General features: G+C 40.4%; 1 protein-coding gene across 6 annotated transcripts in view; it reads right to left on the bottom strand.

The window, feature by feature from the left end:
• Nucleotides 1-15,014, bottom strand: part of CAB39L (calcium binding protein 39 like) — a 67,401-nt gene that overhangs the window by 13,193 nt on the left and 39,194 nt on the right. For all 6 annotated transcript variants that reach the window (XM_074815711.1, XM_074815714.1, XM_074815712.1 and 3 more), the window contains 3 exons: nucleotides 13,677-13,841; nucleotides 9,027-9,145; nucleotides 2,610-2,778 (listed from right to left, as the gene is read on the bottom strand). In XM_074815711.1, coding sequence (XP_074671812.1) covers nucleotides 2,610-2,778; nucleotides 9,027-9,145; nucleotides 13,677-13,841 — 453 coding nt within the window. The remainder of the gene's footprint in view (nucleotides 1-2,609; nucleotides 2,779-9,026; nucleotides 9,146-13,676; nucleotides 13,842-15,014) is intronic.

The following is a 15,014-nucleotide window of genomic DNA, read 5'->3' on the forward strand; positions in this document are numbered from 1 at the left end:
GATGAAGTCCACTGAAGTTGATATTTTTTTCAGTGAATCAGTTTCTGCTCTCTTTTTCATCATCTCTTCCCTGGTTTCCTTACTCACAGTCAGAGACTGAAGCTGATGAGTAGCTGAAGCAGATGCACAGACACACCCCTACAGCATCACAAATACAAGAAATCCTTTACATACTAATCCTTTAATTTATTTTTGCCATCTATTATAAGAGAAAAGCAGAGTGCTATAAAATCCAGTACATGTTTTTAATACATTCCTTTATTTAGCAGAACTACAATGATAGCCATTTAAAAGGCTGAGTGCAACGAACATGATTCACAAGCTTTTGTGCAGGGCACTTAGGAGGCAAGTACAACATTTTTCAATAGGGGGCACAAATGGAATATAATCCAAAATGAGTTTTTTGTAGAAAATCACAAGAGAGTGTAGAGCAGCAGTATTCAATCAGTACTCTTCCAACCGCTGCTGGTACCCTCCACAGCCGACTAAATCTCTAAATACAAGCTGCTTTCCTCTGCATTTTTAGCAGCTCTGTTTCCTCTCTGCAGTGCACCTGGCTGAATTTAATTAAGAAGTACATCTCCAGATCATCAAAAATTCCAATACTTCCCTACTATAAATACCCTCAGACTTTAATGCACATTTAATTAGCCTTCCTCTGGTGCACAGACTATCCAAGGCTTTCAGCTCTGATCCAGACACCCTGGTGGCACCACTACAAACCCAACATGGGGGAAATAGAACTGAAAACATGAGTTCTGTAATCCAGCCAGCGAGCTGGTAATAGAAATGAGGTAGCTCCATATTTCATGATTCAGTCACTTCCACATCACTTCTTGCTGTCCCAGCTATTCAGAGTAACAGACAGATAGGAGATGAGATGAACAGCTGGTTTATTTCCAGAACTGACCTTGTATCAGATCATGCAATTTAAAATAAGAGGCAGTTTTAAAAAATGCAGTTCATAGATTTTCCCCAAGCATTTTAAAAGGTGATTTCTGCCCTATGTCTGAGGATGAACTGCCCTCATACTCCTCTCCAGTGCGCATGAGGATGTAGAATCCTATTTTTAAATCCTGCTAAAAATACATGCAGATCACAGGGGACAGAAGTAAGCTCCACAGCTGTAGACCCGTGAACGACATCAATCCCTCTTTTCCGGGGAGGGTCGCAGCAGTCTGTGGTCCCTGCCACAGTTTAACTGACCCTTGTCCCCGTCCTGCCTCCTGGCTGAGCTGAAGCCTGTCCATCACCAACCACACACTGCTGTCCTGCTCAAAGCAGGACCTGGGGAAAAGATGTAAATCTCTTCTGTCAAGCTGGGAACAGAGTCCAGGAGCACTTTTGCTGACCAGAGACAAATACTCTTCTGACCATAGGGTAAAATGACAGAGACAGGGGATTTAAATATCTCAGTTCTGTTGCATTTTTATACAGCCTACACTGTACTTTTACTTGTCTGTGTTTCTGTGCTACTTCCACTTTCATAACATTTACCTGATGAACACAATAACAGCACAACTTAAAATAATGGAAATATGCTATTGAGGTGGTTTGAACTGGTAATCCTGCTCAACTCATTACTGAAGAATGCAACATTATCTCCTTATGCAAATCTTTACCGTATTCTGTAGGTTAGTAAAAAATGAGGCCACGTTTCAGTATGCATTGAATTGCTGAGCTGAACTAACGTTCCTTACAGTTATTCCTAAGGTCTATCTAATCATGTTTCTAATTAGCTTTGAGAGGAAAGAATGAACAACTTGTTTCTATGACAGCAAGGAACTCAATGACAGAATAAAAATGGACTTACGTCTATATTTAGAAGAGTCTTTACCTGAAAAGAATTTTCCCCAGCTTTCTTAAATTACTTTTCAGAAATAAACTAATCTTCCCTGTACATTAAGCTCATAAGCACCAAATTTTGCTCAAAGATTATACTAGGACCTTGCAGGAAAGATGATGGTCACATACAAACTCCAAGAAATTTGGCAAACTTCACCCAACTTCATTTTTAATACAACATAGAAGCTCTATGCGGAGTCTACGCAGTGCTGTCACCTGCTTAGCTCTTTGTAGTGTGGTCCTTACACTGAACCATGGATCACAAAAGTAAGCATATGAATATGTTGTAAAACAATGCATGGACACGGCATTAATCTAAACTTGACTGCCATACTCAGAAGGGACAGCAAAAATTACAAGGATTTCAAAAGTGAGTTTTAAATGATTCCTTCTATTTACTGGTTGTGATCATGATGGGCAGTGGTTTTGTCTCTGGGGAAAGGTAGGGAGAGAAAAAGGTTATGCATTTTACAAGAACTGTATGTAATACATGATTAATTTGAGTTTTAAATGGTTGCATAAAAGACCTTGGGTTATCAAGATGAAGAGCATTAGTGAAATGTAAATCGGTATTGAATTAAAGATTCCTTGCAGACTTCATCACTGCTGTGAATTCAGTTACAAACAGACCAAGGATTAATTATGCCCTTTACTGTACAATAAAAAAAGCCACCCAGTTTAGAGGCAACACAACATTCAGTGATGACTATTGATGGAGTGCCATTTTTGACCCAATGATATGATGCAGGTATTCAATAATTTACCTTGAATGTAGCAAAGGCATCAGAAGCTATATCAAATGTTGACATTTCCACATATTTAAAAAAGTCTCTGAACTGTTCCGAAAAAAGTATAATTTTGGCCAAGGGTTCATGCCGGATACATTCTCTCAGCATAATTCCACAGCGTAAGGCAATATTTGGGGATTCATATCTGAAGAATGAAAAGAAACAGAAAAGATCAAAACATGGAAGAACAAAGATAAAAGGGCACTCTTCCAGCAATGGGGAACTTTGTAGTATAGGGAACACGTGCACCAGAGGGGACACAACACGCAGATGGCAGCTCCCAGTCACAGCACTGCAACCAGCTTCAGGACCTCAGCCCAAAGCTAAGGAGCAGACACACAGATAAGGCTGCCAGTGTTTCACATCGCAAAACCTCTGCCTTCACAAGCCAAAACACATTTTGGTGTGTAAATATGCACTACACCTCCTCTCTGGAAAGACTGTGGGGAGTGTGTAATGTTTCAACAGAGTTCATTCACCCTTTTAGATTTATGAGAAAGCAAAGCCCATACAATATAACAATGTCCCTTTTCAGATTCAATTCTGTGGTCCTCAGTTTATCCGAGAAAAAATATAACACCTCATGACCATTCATCACCTCCTACTCTTCTTCTAGAGGATGTTGCTCTAGAAAATTAATGTCTAATGAGGAAGGTAGGAAGAGTCCATCCAGGCAGTCTATACAGGATTAAGTTTTCTGTAGCTCTGAAGATCTTTTTTGCAGTTTAGGAGGAATTCTGCTCAATCCCTCCTCTGCAGAGACTACAACTTTGTTCAGGAGATAAGTATTCGTTCCTCAAATTACAATCCTGTTATGGCACACACATTCAACAGCCAGGAGCCAGCACACTTCTCCATCTTGGAGAGGGAGGGAGGAGGGTAGCAATTCAGATTATTTTCTAGTTCTATAAAGTCTTGATTTCTTTAAAACTGAAATTAATCTGAAACAAAACTGTTAGAAACACAATTTAAAAAAAAAAAAAAAAAAAAAAAAAAGAATGAAATCCAGCATTCAGGAATGACGTAAAATGAACTTCTTCCAGCAATCTTTAGTCATGTGAAAGTGGTGAAGCCCAAGGGGAAAGAAAGTCCTTCTGTTTCAGTAACCTGGTTATACTATATCAGAACTGTGTATTATCACCCAGAGCTTATCAGCATCATTTTTCCTTTGCACAATTAATTTCTATCACTAGGCCAAAAGAGAAGAAAAAAAGAAGAAAAAACACAAAATGCCATCTGTGCTGTGAGTGAGTGGGCCCTCAAATTTACCACCAGCTTGCAATTTAAAAGAATGGTAGTGTTTTGTGAGCATACCAGAGCTGCATACTTCAACCTGATGTCAACAATAGTTGGCTTAATGAAAAATGAATTACTATTCCAAACAGGCAAATGAAACTTCCCACCCTCAAGGAAATGCAGGCACTCAAGCCCCTATTTGTTTCCTTTTGGGAAGCATTTGCAAACATGAATTTATAACTCTTTAGACAACGGAGATTCACTGATGTTTCCTGTTGAGGTATACCTCTCCTCAACTCCGTTAACAGGAATACTAATTTTCAAGGAAAAAGAGGCGGAGTTGCTCCTAGGAGTGCAGCCAGGAAAATATTTAATAGTTGGCTAAGGAATATTTTGCTTGGAATAAAAGCAAATTACATTGTTTCCAGCACAATAACTTTTTAAAACATAAGTATCAACAGAATCATTCTTAGTCAAATGCTCCATTATCTGGAAGTGGGTTATGGACCTTTGGGTGTTCACGTAAGTGAGGGAAGTTGGGTTTGGCTCTTGGAATATGCCTGGAAGAAGTTTACAGGCTGCCCAGTCATAACTGGCATGTTCTTTGCACCCACACTTACATGCAAAACCATCAGGCAGGAATGATAGAAATGTGTTTCAAAATCACTTCTAATGAGCAGAAGAAAATGCAGCAGAAAAAAATATTGAGTTCTTCTCTGTTTGGATGTACTTACAACCTAAAGAAACCCCCACATACTGACTACGGGGGGCAACCAGAAAAGGAAATAATGGACTTGAAAGATTTCAAGATACTTGTGGAGGCTGAAAGAGGGAAGACTGAGAGCAGAGATGCATCTCAGTGCAAAGGGAATCATACTTCCATGGCTAGTGCAGAAGATGGTACAAGGTAAGGAGCGCAGGCAGACAATTAGGAAGGCATCGAGACTGGGAGACACAAGGTCTTGACAAACATCTACAGTCTGATCTGATTTTACACTAACTTCAGCCAATATACCATTAGAGCTTTAAGTGCACTGTGATAAGAAGAGGTCATCACAGAACAGATCTGGGCAGTGACTAAGTACACTAGAGATAGCATGTGGCATGACACACATTCACAAAAGAGCTTATAAATTTGTCACTTGTGAGAAACAATGCAAGTGCCACAAACTTCAAGTCCTCTACAGTCACTGTATGAGAGGGAAAATACTTTAAATTACAAAGGACCAAAGTTATTTCTGGGCTAATGCAATATGCTGACACCAGAGAAAAAAATTGGCGCAAATACATCCAGTACTCTATATACACCAAACATTGTATTCATCTGAAATCCTACTCATACACAAAGCCTGCACACACAGAAAATAAGATACTATTAAAGCAAGTCCTCATGCAGCAGGAAGGTCAATTAACCTACCCAAAAAAAGAAAAAAAAAAAGTAGTGAATTATGTGCTGAATGTTTTTCTGAAGCTGAGAAGCTGGAAGGAAGTAGCCAATAAGTAAAACGAAGCCTAAAAGGTAAGAACAGTTATCTCAAACTGGCAGTGCCGCTGGAGTATTAGGCAGGAAACACTGGGCGGGAGCTCCAATTCAGGATCCTTCCCACTCAACAGAGCTCACATTATGCAATGAAAAAGCAATCTTTTGTTGGTGGTGTTGGGAACTGACTGTCAGGGGGTAGAGGAAATTTTGCATCCAATACAAGTAAAACAATGACAACCCTTCACAATAGTCCTGAGCTTTTTCTTTTATAGGCATGGTAGAATTTTTTTTTTCTCTCTCCAGATAATGTCATGTAATAAACACTGAATGGTACAAGCCAGCCAAATCCACTTTCCTTCCCTTTAAGTAGATTTTTATTTCATATATTTCATTTAGCATTAATGTGCTGTAGGCACACATTTTAAGTACTGTTTTTAGACAGTGCCAGCAGCAGGACATAGGCAGGTAAGTGTGTTGGGTTTGTGTGTGTGTAACAGGGGGTTTTGGTAGCAGGGGAGGGGGCTAAGCAGTGGCCCCTGTAAGAAGCTTCTTGAAACTCCCCTGGCTCCAAGTCGGACCCACCTCTGTCTAAGGCCGAGCCAATTAGCGACAGTGGCTGCGCCTCTATGATAACGTATTTAAGAAGGGGAACCTGGGAGGAGGAGTTGGAGTTGTGAGGGAGACACATCTGTGAACACTGAGGTCAGTGGAAGGAAGGAGGAGGAAGGGGAGGAGGTGCACCAGTGCAGAGACCCCCCCTGCAGCTTGTGGTGAGAGAGCAGGGCCACCCCCCTGCCACCACAGAGGTCACCAGTGGAGCAGATGTCCACCTACAGCCCGTGGAGGACCCCACACCAGAGCAGGTGGATGCACACGAAGAAGGCCGGGACTCTGAGGGAAGCCCCCACTGTTGTAATTCCTGTAGTTTAGTGCTAGAAGGACTCACGTTGGAGAGAATTCATGGAGGACTGTCTCCTGTGAGAGGGACCCCATGCTGGAGCGGGAGAGGAGTGTGACAAGTCCTCCCCCTGAGGAGGACAGGGGCAGGACTGACTGCACCCCCCATTCCCTGCCCCCTGTGCTGCTGGAGGGGAGGAGGTAGAGAAATCAAGAGCAAAGCTGAGCCCGAGAAGAAGGGAGGGGTAGAGGGAAGGTGTTTTTAAGATGTGGTTATACTTTTCACTGTCCTACTCTGTTAAGTGTGGTTAGTGTTTGAATTAAATTGATGTTCTTTTTCTTTCCCTAACGAGTCTATCTTTTGCTGGTGACCATAATGGGTCAATCATCCCCTGCTGTCCTTATCTCTATTCCCAAGCCTTTTGTTATATTTTTCTCCTTCCCATTCCTAAGGGGGAAGGGGTGAGTGAGTGGCTGTGTGGTGCTCAGTTGTCCTCTGGGCTCAAACCATAACAGTAAGGCAGTGTCGTGTTTGACATCATTATGCTGTTCTGCAGCAGCTGTTCAGATACCGTCAGGGCAGGATAGGACTGTCTTCTGGACTACTGCTGATGAATTCAACAGCACTTTTTAACAAGAAACTCCAGAAATGGCAATTATGATACACTGCAGTGCTGCAGAGAGATAGTCAAGAAATCAAGAACAAGGCGCCTGAGGACCAAACTAACACAGACACACTGCTACCTGCAGCAACAATCTCAAAAAAAGCACTTAAGTGATGCCATTTAAATACATCCACTGTCTCAGGTCACCTACAGTAAAATGTCTGTCAGCAGCAGATATGCATAACACAAAATCTTTACTATCGTCTTAATATTCTTAGTTGTTACAGATGCAAAAGAATATCTGGGACATGATCCAAAAATATTTTTTAGCTTTAAATAAAGCCCAGACGTATGGTAGTGATACATGTGCAATGTGCAAAAACAAAGTGATTGAAAAATCAAAAAAGCAAAGACATAGAAAAAGGAAGAAAATTATTGTATCTGTATATGAAATTGAAAACAGTTGTACAGCTTAACAACAACAGAGATAATTATCACCACCATCCTGAAATGACTAGTTTGCAATTTATATAAATCGTGAATTTTAATGAACAAATCAAACCAAAAATCATTTAACTAGCTTACTGGTTTCCTGTCTGAGGAAGCTGGCATTTAGTAACACAAAATAAGTCAAGACTTTCAAAATTAAAGCTAAATCACAAGAAATTCATTATACTTGTAAGAGCAAGTCCTAGCTCAGCCCAGCCACCTGCCCAGGCTCCCCACCGCCCTGCCTGCAAGGAAGACAGTGGGTCCACACCTCCTCCTGTCCAGGCAACCAAGAGCTTTGCCACCACATTCAAACCACAAGCTCACAGTTCTTGAAATCCCTGGTACTGACTAGTTCTCTTGGTTACTTTTTTCCCTACTCAGCTGTGCTGGAATGTGGCCAATTTTGAAGGAAATCACTATTTTAGAGGAAGGAAATAACTATTTTAGAGGACTCCTGTGCCTATCGCCCTCCTGGCTTGGGTCTGCCCCTGGAAGAGGGGGGAGGCTGGATGAAGGGAATTTTACCCTTGGGGCTGCAGCCTTCTCATGCACAAACCTTAGATGGTGCTTAAGTATTTTCCTAACTCTAGCTGTGGAGCAAATGGTAAAAATGTAAATCTTCAACCTCAAGAGCAACAAAGACACTTAAAAAAAAATAATCCTCTTAAGAACCATTAGTTTAAAAGGCTTATATAATGCTTTTGCACGGCTATTACTAGTGTGACCAAGCAACTACTATGAAAGTCTACTTGATTTCATACTGATCAGCTAATAAATGCACTTTTTTTCTACATCAGTTATTTAATCCCAATCATGTACATTCTCCTTTCCTTAGGGAAAAACAAAATCTTAAAGCCAAAAGAAAACTGAGCTGAAAACAGTAGACTACAAGGGTTGGAAAAGCAAAGCTTCTTGCTGAATGCAAGGTGCTTTTAGTTAAAAATAAAGGGGACAGAAACCTCAGAAGTTTTAGGCCAACACTTGTGCACTCCTGTATGCAACTACAGCAGATGTCCTTTCCACACAGCAGTCTACTACCTCTCCCTGGCCAACTTACCTGGGGAACCACTGGGTTACTGCTGAGCACTGACTCCCTCAAAGGTTAAAAGACACACAAAAAAGAAAAATTTAATGCTGAAAGTTATGGAGTTCATCACAGAATTAATTTAAAGTTGAAGTTCACATCTAGCTACAAGCACTGGAGAAGTCTGTCCCACAGACATGACTATTCTTTTTACGCATTTTTGCCTCTCTCTGTTCTACCACATAGTGGTCCAGTTTGACTCCAGTTATTTACAGACACCACTATATCTCACTCCTGCAATGCAAAAAGGTCTAAATGAAACAGCAGTCATCAACAATGCTACAGAAGAGTTTAGGGCAAGAACTGAAGTACGCATCACGTGGGGAGCAGTCAAAACCAATCAGCATATAATTATTCCAACATGAAGTTTGATGAAGAAAGAACAGCCAAATAAAATAATCCAGTCATTAAAAAGTATACAGTTAAGTAGAAAGTCAATATGAAAGAAACAAAATAACAAACCTGAAACAAAATCTGAAAACCCTTTTTTTTTTTCTTTTTTTTTTTTTTTATCTAAAAGTGAGAAAGTAGATCAACTGCAATGCCAGCGTGTTCCAGGCAATGCTCTTTAATGAAAACCAAATTAAAGTACCCACCCTTTTAGAAGCATGAATAGGATATGTGGATGGGCACTAATGTATTCCACAGTAGGGCTGCGTGTGCCAATCTGTCTTCTCAAGATGTTGTTAAATATCTGGGAAACATCCTTTTTGCCCTGTTAAAGAAGCAAAATATATCTTCAATTAGAAAAACATGAACAAATGATCATTTACTATAATCTCTACTTAAAGTGGAAATGAAATTGAAAACAAAACAAGTCAGTCTCTTTTTTTGGGCTATCCACAGACCCACCACCTCATACTTGCTGTTTCTTCCATGCCACAAGAAGGCTTCCTCCATCAGGTGGCTCTGAAGACTACCAATCCCCCCACTCCCATTTACACCTTTCTTTTTCTGAGTTAAGATGTGCATCCCTCTTATTCTGTCAAGCAAGTTCCTGGCTATGTTAAATAACATTAAAGTACCAAAAAAGCAAGCCACTACCCTGAGCCAAACATGCTTTTGCAGTGTGTACTATTGCTCCTGCAGCCTCCAAATTTAAGTTGTCAAGCTAGTACCAAGTACACCACCCCACAGTCTAGACTTACAAAGCTAAAGCTTTTCATTATTCAAATGTAATCAACACCAATTGTGCATGCATTTTTGAAAATCAGGGTTAAATTTAAAACTGTGCCCATTATTTCACCATAAAGAATGAAATAATCACAGCTGATAAAATGGCTGCGTCACATACATGTCTCTGCTTTAGTCACAACTAAGATCCTTCATTTTGTCCTAATTTTCTCCTGTATACACACATCTGCACAAACACGTTTTGTCTTCAAATGCTTCCCTGTGCGAACAGCTTTTCAGAAGGTCTTTCCAAATTATGTTCTATTCAACCACAGGGTTTGCCAATATGTCTTGCATTAGAAGTCCCTTCCTCCCCCACTGCTTTCTCCCCTGGCCACGGGAGACAAACTGACGTGTGAAATTAATGGAGGCAGGAGACTGCTGCATTAATGACCAGTAACCAAGTCACTGAGTCAACAGCAGGTCACTATGCACAGGGCAAGCTAAAGTAAAAGGTTACTTATAATCTGTACATGCTCATTGATCTGTCTCGAGAGAACAAACATTCCTTGGCGGAGAACATATTGAACGTTTGAAGCCAAGGAGCAGATAGTTTCACACAGAGGGAAATTCCCTGGTTTCACCTCTACAAATAAATCACTGCTGAGAAACACAAAATATTCTGCTTTCCTACTCATTCCAACCCAGCTGGCTTGGAGACTTGGGGACTCAGGGAATTAAATAGGCGAATCAAATTAGAGCAGGCCAGTCCATCTGCCTGCAACACTTTTGACCCTTGGACATTCTCTTAATTAGGCTAATTCTTTATAAAGTCATCCCATTCTCCCCTATCTTTACAACACTTGTAATGTATGCCTGGAATTCTGTGATCCCCAGCGGCTTCAGCAGTTACTCCAAGATGAAAACAATCCAGACAGAGAAGAGCTGTTGAAAGGGTGAGGTGAAAATGGCCAAAAATTAAGTGATCCTCTCTGCACTGCCAAATTTTATATTAGTTACTTAATATCAGGTGCACTGCAGCATTATATGCAATAGAGGAGAGAAGATTATTAGAGAGAGAGATCGAGATCTGTTTCAGAGAGATCTATATATCCAGTTATGTCCAATTTTCTAGAGACCAGCAATGATGAAAGCCAGAGAAGTTGGTCTCTCTGGGCTCTCCTGCAGAGAATGGAGGCAGATAGGAGAGAACCAAGGCAGACTTCCCGCACCAGCAGATATTTGTAAAAATTGTAGGAATACTTTTGCAACACTTCCTACTTGGATCTGCAATTCGATTTTGCCTTACAATGAAATACATATGGCCACTGAAGCACAAGAACAAAAAAACTGCAAAGGATGCCATTATATAAATAACAAATTGCATGATACCTATACCATAATTTAGCTCCTGTTTCAAGACAAAGTAAGGGAAAGCTTCTAACATCACAAGTCCTGGGCTTGTGGCTACTTACTGCCTCTTTTAGTGGCTTTACAGCTTGGGAACCTTTAGGCTTACACACAGTTGGTAACATCTGCTTTTTTAGTTGACTTTTTCTGTATGCACACTTTCCTCAGTTCTTCAAAGTTCATCAGTAAATTTCATATTTTAAACTTCAAAAAATCCAGTCTGATCTTGATTCTGGGCTCCTACCCAAACCCAACTTTAGTTCTTCATTACAATATCATCACCAAAATTATATCTTGTTTCTTGAGTGGCAGAAGCAATAAATCTGTGTTTTCTATAGATGTGTGACGGACGTGTGCAAATCTCCCCTACACATGCGCTCGCCCCCAGTCACACATGCTGTAAGGGTACTGGCAGATGAAACACAAATGAGACAGGACTCGAGTCTGTGCTTCTGCCTTTTTCTCAGTGGGAGCATTAACTCTGGCCTCACTCCCTCTAAACAGACATCAAGTTTCATGAAGACTTTGAAAACACATCTTCAAAGGGAAGTACAGTTGTGCAAAACTGCGATCAAAGTGGGCAGCAGGGTTGGTGAGGAAGAGACAGGGAGTCAGGATAAGACAAAGTAACCTACATAAACAAAGTAACCTACATAAACATTCCCTTCAGAAATCAGATTTTCAAGTAATTTATGATTTTGCTTTCTACAATTACATACATATCAAAAAATTAATTTGCATGTTATGAAGTGATTAAATTGCTTGTTCAACAAAGAAACCTAAATGCCAACTATGGCCACCAATAAAACAAAATGGAAGCAGAAAAGTTGATAAACTGAAAAAGTCAATGGGAATATGAAGACAAAGCAGCACATGCTCTTACTATCCTCTTGTTCCGTGACATTCCTTCTACTGTTTTGCCAAGAGTATGTATAACAGCTTTGCTAAATGCTTCAAAAGGTTTTATCATGGAAAAATCTATTTTGCAGTAAGTTATTAGAATTGTTTGTAATAACAGTAATTCAGCAACAGATTAGGTATTTCATTCCCTGCTTGCATTTGAAGACTGTGGGTCCAATATGTCCATACAGAACTTGCTGTCTGACAAAAGCAATACAGACTGTCAGGTAACTAAAAAAATGCAGTACGTTCCCTTCTGTGGTGTATTTGATAACAGTATCTTCTCTTCCCCCCTCTCCTTTTTTCTTAAAAACAAATAAATAAATTACTGGATTTTTAGGGGGGTTGGGGTTTTTTTTGGTTGTTGAGTTCTTTTTTTTTTTTTTTTGGCTTTAAGACATTTAACCATAATCAGGGGTGGCAGGGAGAAGACAAATTAAAGGATCTCAATAAATTCTAGCATTAAAAAAACCTCCTGAATTTAAGACCTGAGGAAGAATGACAGGACTCCACTAACAACATTTTCAAAAATTAATACAAAATAAATAAATCAGTCCCTTGAATCCTGGTTTTACTGGGATTTTGGGGATGAAGAGGAAAAAGAAAATCTCCCATCATTCCTCCCTTTCATTAATTTACAAAATGGAAAGAAAAGTAAAGTAACTTCAATAAGGGGAGAAAACTTCCACAAGAAAGTCACTCCCCACAAAAGATGGCTCTGAGAGCATCAGACAATCTCTCCAGGGAACTGGTTTTTAAATTTAGCAGCCACCCTGCCCTATACACTGGGTACTGCTGTGGCTTCAGACCTCAGCAGCAAAGATTTCATTCCTGGGAGCTGGGGATTTCTCACTGCGTGGAGATGCTTGGACACTTGTGACAATTCACCAGCACCTGGGAGCCATAGAAATTGCAGGACTCATAAAAGCAGTCCCTGGGGACCACTATCCGGCTAACTGTGGACCACAGGAGTACCATAATGACCTGCCAGTGACGAAGTTTCTTCCCAGTCCAAGGTCAATTAAAAGGGTTTATATTTATCCTGAATTACTGCAATCTTTTCTATCACCATAACTCTTCTTCTCCTTACTCATAAGCAAGGTCAGTTGTCTTAGTAGTTGTCTACTAAGTTTTTGGCTTTAACAACAAAACTGACAAAGAGTTCCATGGAATATATAATTTTATATATAAATATATAAAATTAAATAATGTATATACATGTATATTCACATTAATCTTTCTGCTGGCCAAAAAAAGTTGTATTTCTTTCTTTTAATCCAAAGAATTAACTGGGGGCAACCCAAATTTACCTTGCCACCTGCTCCCAGTTTTTAACACCTTTTTCAACACCTTTCCTCTCAACTAAACCATCCTAATTTTTTTCACTCTTTGTCACATGAGATTTTCCCATGCTTCCAACTGTTTTTATTCCATGTCCCTGGACCCCTTCTAAATTGGACACACTCTTCAGAGATGGCAGTTGGCTCTAGTTGCACTATCCCAAAGAAAGAGGTTCATCACTGCAGCTTACAAGGTCAGTCATAGACAGTATTCTCAGCATTATTTCCTATCTTGTTTGTATACACATGGCACTATTTCTTTATTGGTTTTGTTTTAATAAAAATATAAATCAGATGCATTGCATTTACTTCCCGTATACGAACACATCTATCAGGACACTGACCAATCTACAGCAGCTACTTTCTTCAGCATGTGAAAAACAGTTTCAAATGCAATAAAATTATTTAGACTTCAGAAGAACACAGCTCTACTCACTGACAACACTGAAATCAAGGAGATAAGATTTATGGACGCTGACCTACCTCAAAATCTATCAGCTGCAGGTTGGCAATAAGTGTCACTAGAAGGCCACTGTTGTATAGCTCTTGTGCCAGCTGAGCCACAATTTCTGTAGGTGGCTCCTTGTCTGTGGTCCCACACAGAATTTCCTTCATTGCTTGCAGAGATTTTGACACTTCCTCTGATGCCTGGTCACCAGTGGATATGGGTTTGGTTTAAAAAAAAGAAAAAAAAAAAAAAGTGTTTTATTTTAAAAGACAAGCAGTTCAAAACAAAACCGGCTAACTGTACTTACAATGATTGTTATCTATTGTAAAATGGTTTAATAATTTTATATAATCACTGAGGCTGGAGCATCCACACTAGGTCCTGCAGGTCCTACACAGGCATACAGATATATTCAATTTAAACATGGCATGTCATCCCTTACAGACCACAGGCATAAAATAGGGACAGGAATGCAATACCAACCAGCATCAGCAAGATCCTTTATGGGTTTGGAGACAGACACTGCCCTGCAGAAGCAGCAGCACTTTCACCATCGCTCCCCCTGTCCTCCCCAGTGGGCTCCATCAACACACGTGGGGCAGCGTGGCCGTTGTGTGGCTTCCCCATGAACTACTTGTTGATGGACTGTCCTGGCTCCTCTACCAGTAACCCAAATAAATTCTTGCATCCCTGCCAGCTCTGCATTGCCACCACTTATTTCTCCTCATCATGTGTGACTTGAGCAGAACCTTCCACAAGGAATCTGCCTACTGACTGTGCGGGCACTTCAGTCTCAGATTGGGAAATTAATTAAATTAAACAATTTGCTTTAGTAAAGCTCCACAGCTGCCACCAACTGAACTAAAATAAGTCTCAACTTTTTGCTCCCACCTAGCGTGAACTAATTCTGTGTTTCAGGTATCTAACGTAGAGGACAAATCAGGAATTACCTTACAAAATATCTTGACCAGAAATTTTACAACAGGAAAATGAAAGGCAAACAGGTATAAACAGGTACAGCTTAGCATTCATGGCCGTCAGCAGGTTCAAATCAGATGTGAATGATAATGTCCCACTTCCCAAGGGAAATGGCCACTGGCCACAGGGCAGCAGCTCTGCTCACGGCTTTCCTCCCAGGTTTGCTCCACCTCCTATAAATAAAGACTTAGTGGAGCAAAGGCCTTATTTTTTTCACGTGTGTGTGTGTGCGTGTGTGTGCGTGCACTTTAAATCCCACCTGCTCTAGCCATGGGGCTATGGAGGCAATGGCTCTTTCTGGGTTGGGGTGTATTTAATACACATGTGACCCACAGCAAGGCTGGTTAGACTTTTTGGCAGGGAGTGGGAATGAAGTAAGGGAGAGGTTTGAAAGC

This window comes from Strix aluco, chromosome 2 (assembly GCF_031877795.1).
Source record: "Strix aluco isolate bStrAlu1 chromosome 2, bStrAlu1.hap1, whole genome shotgun sequence".
NCBI lineage: Eukaryota > Metazoa > Chordata > Aves > Strigiformes > Strigidae > Strix > Strix aluco.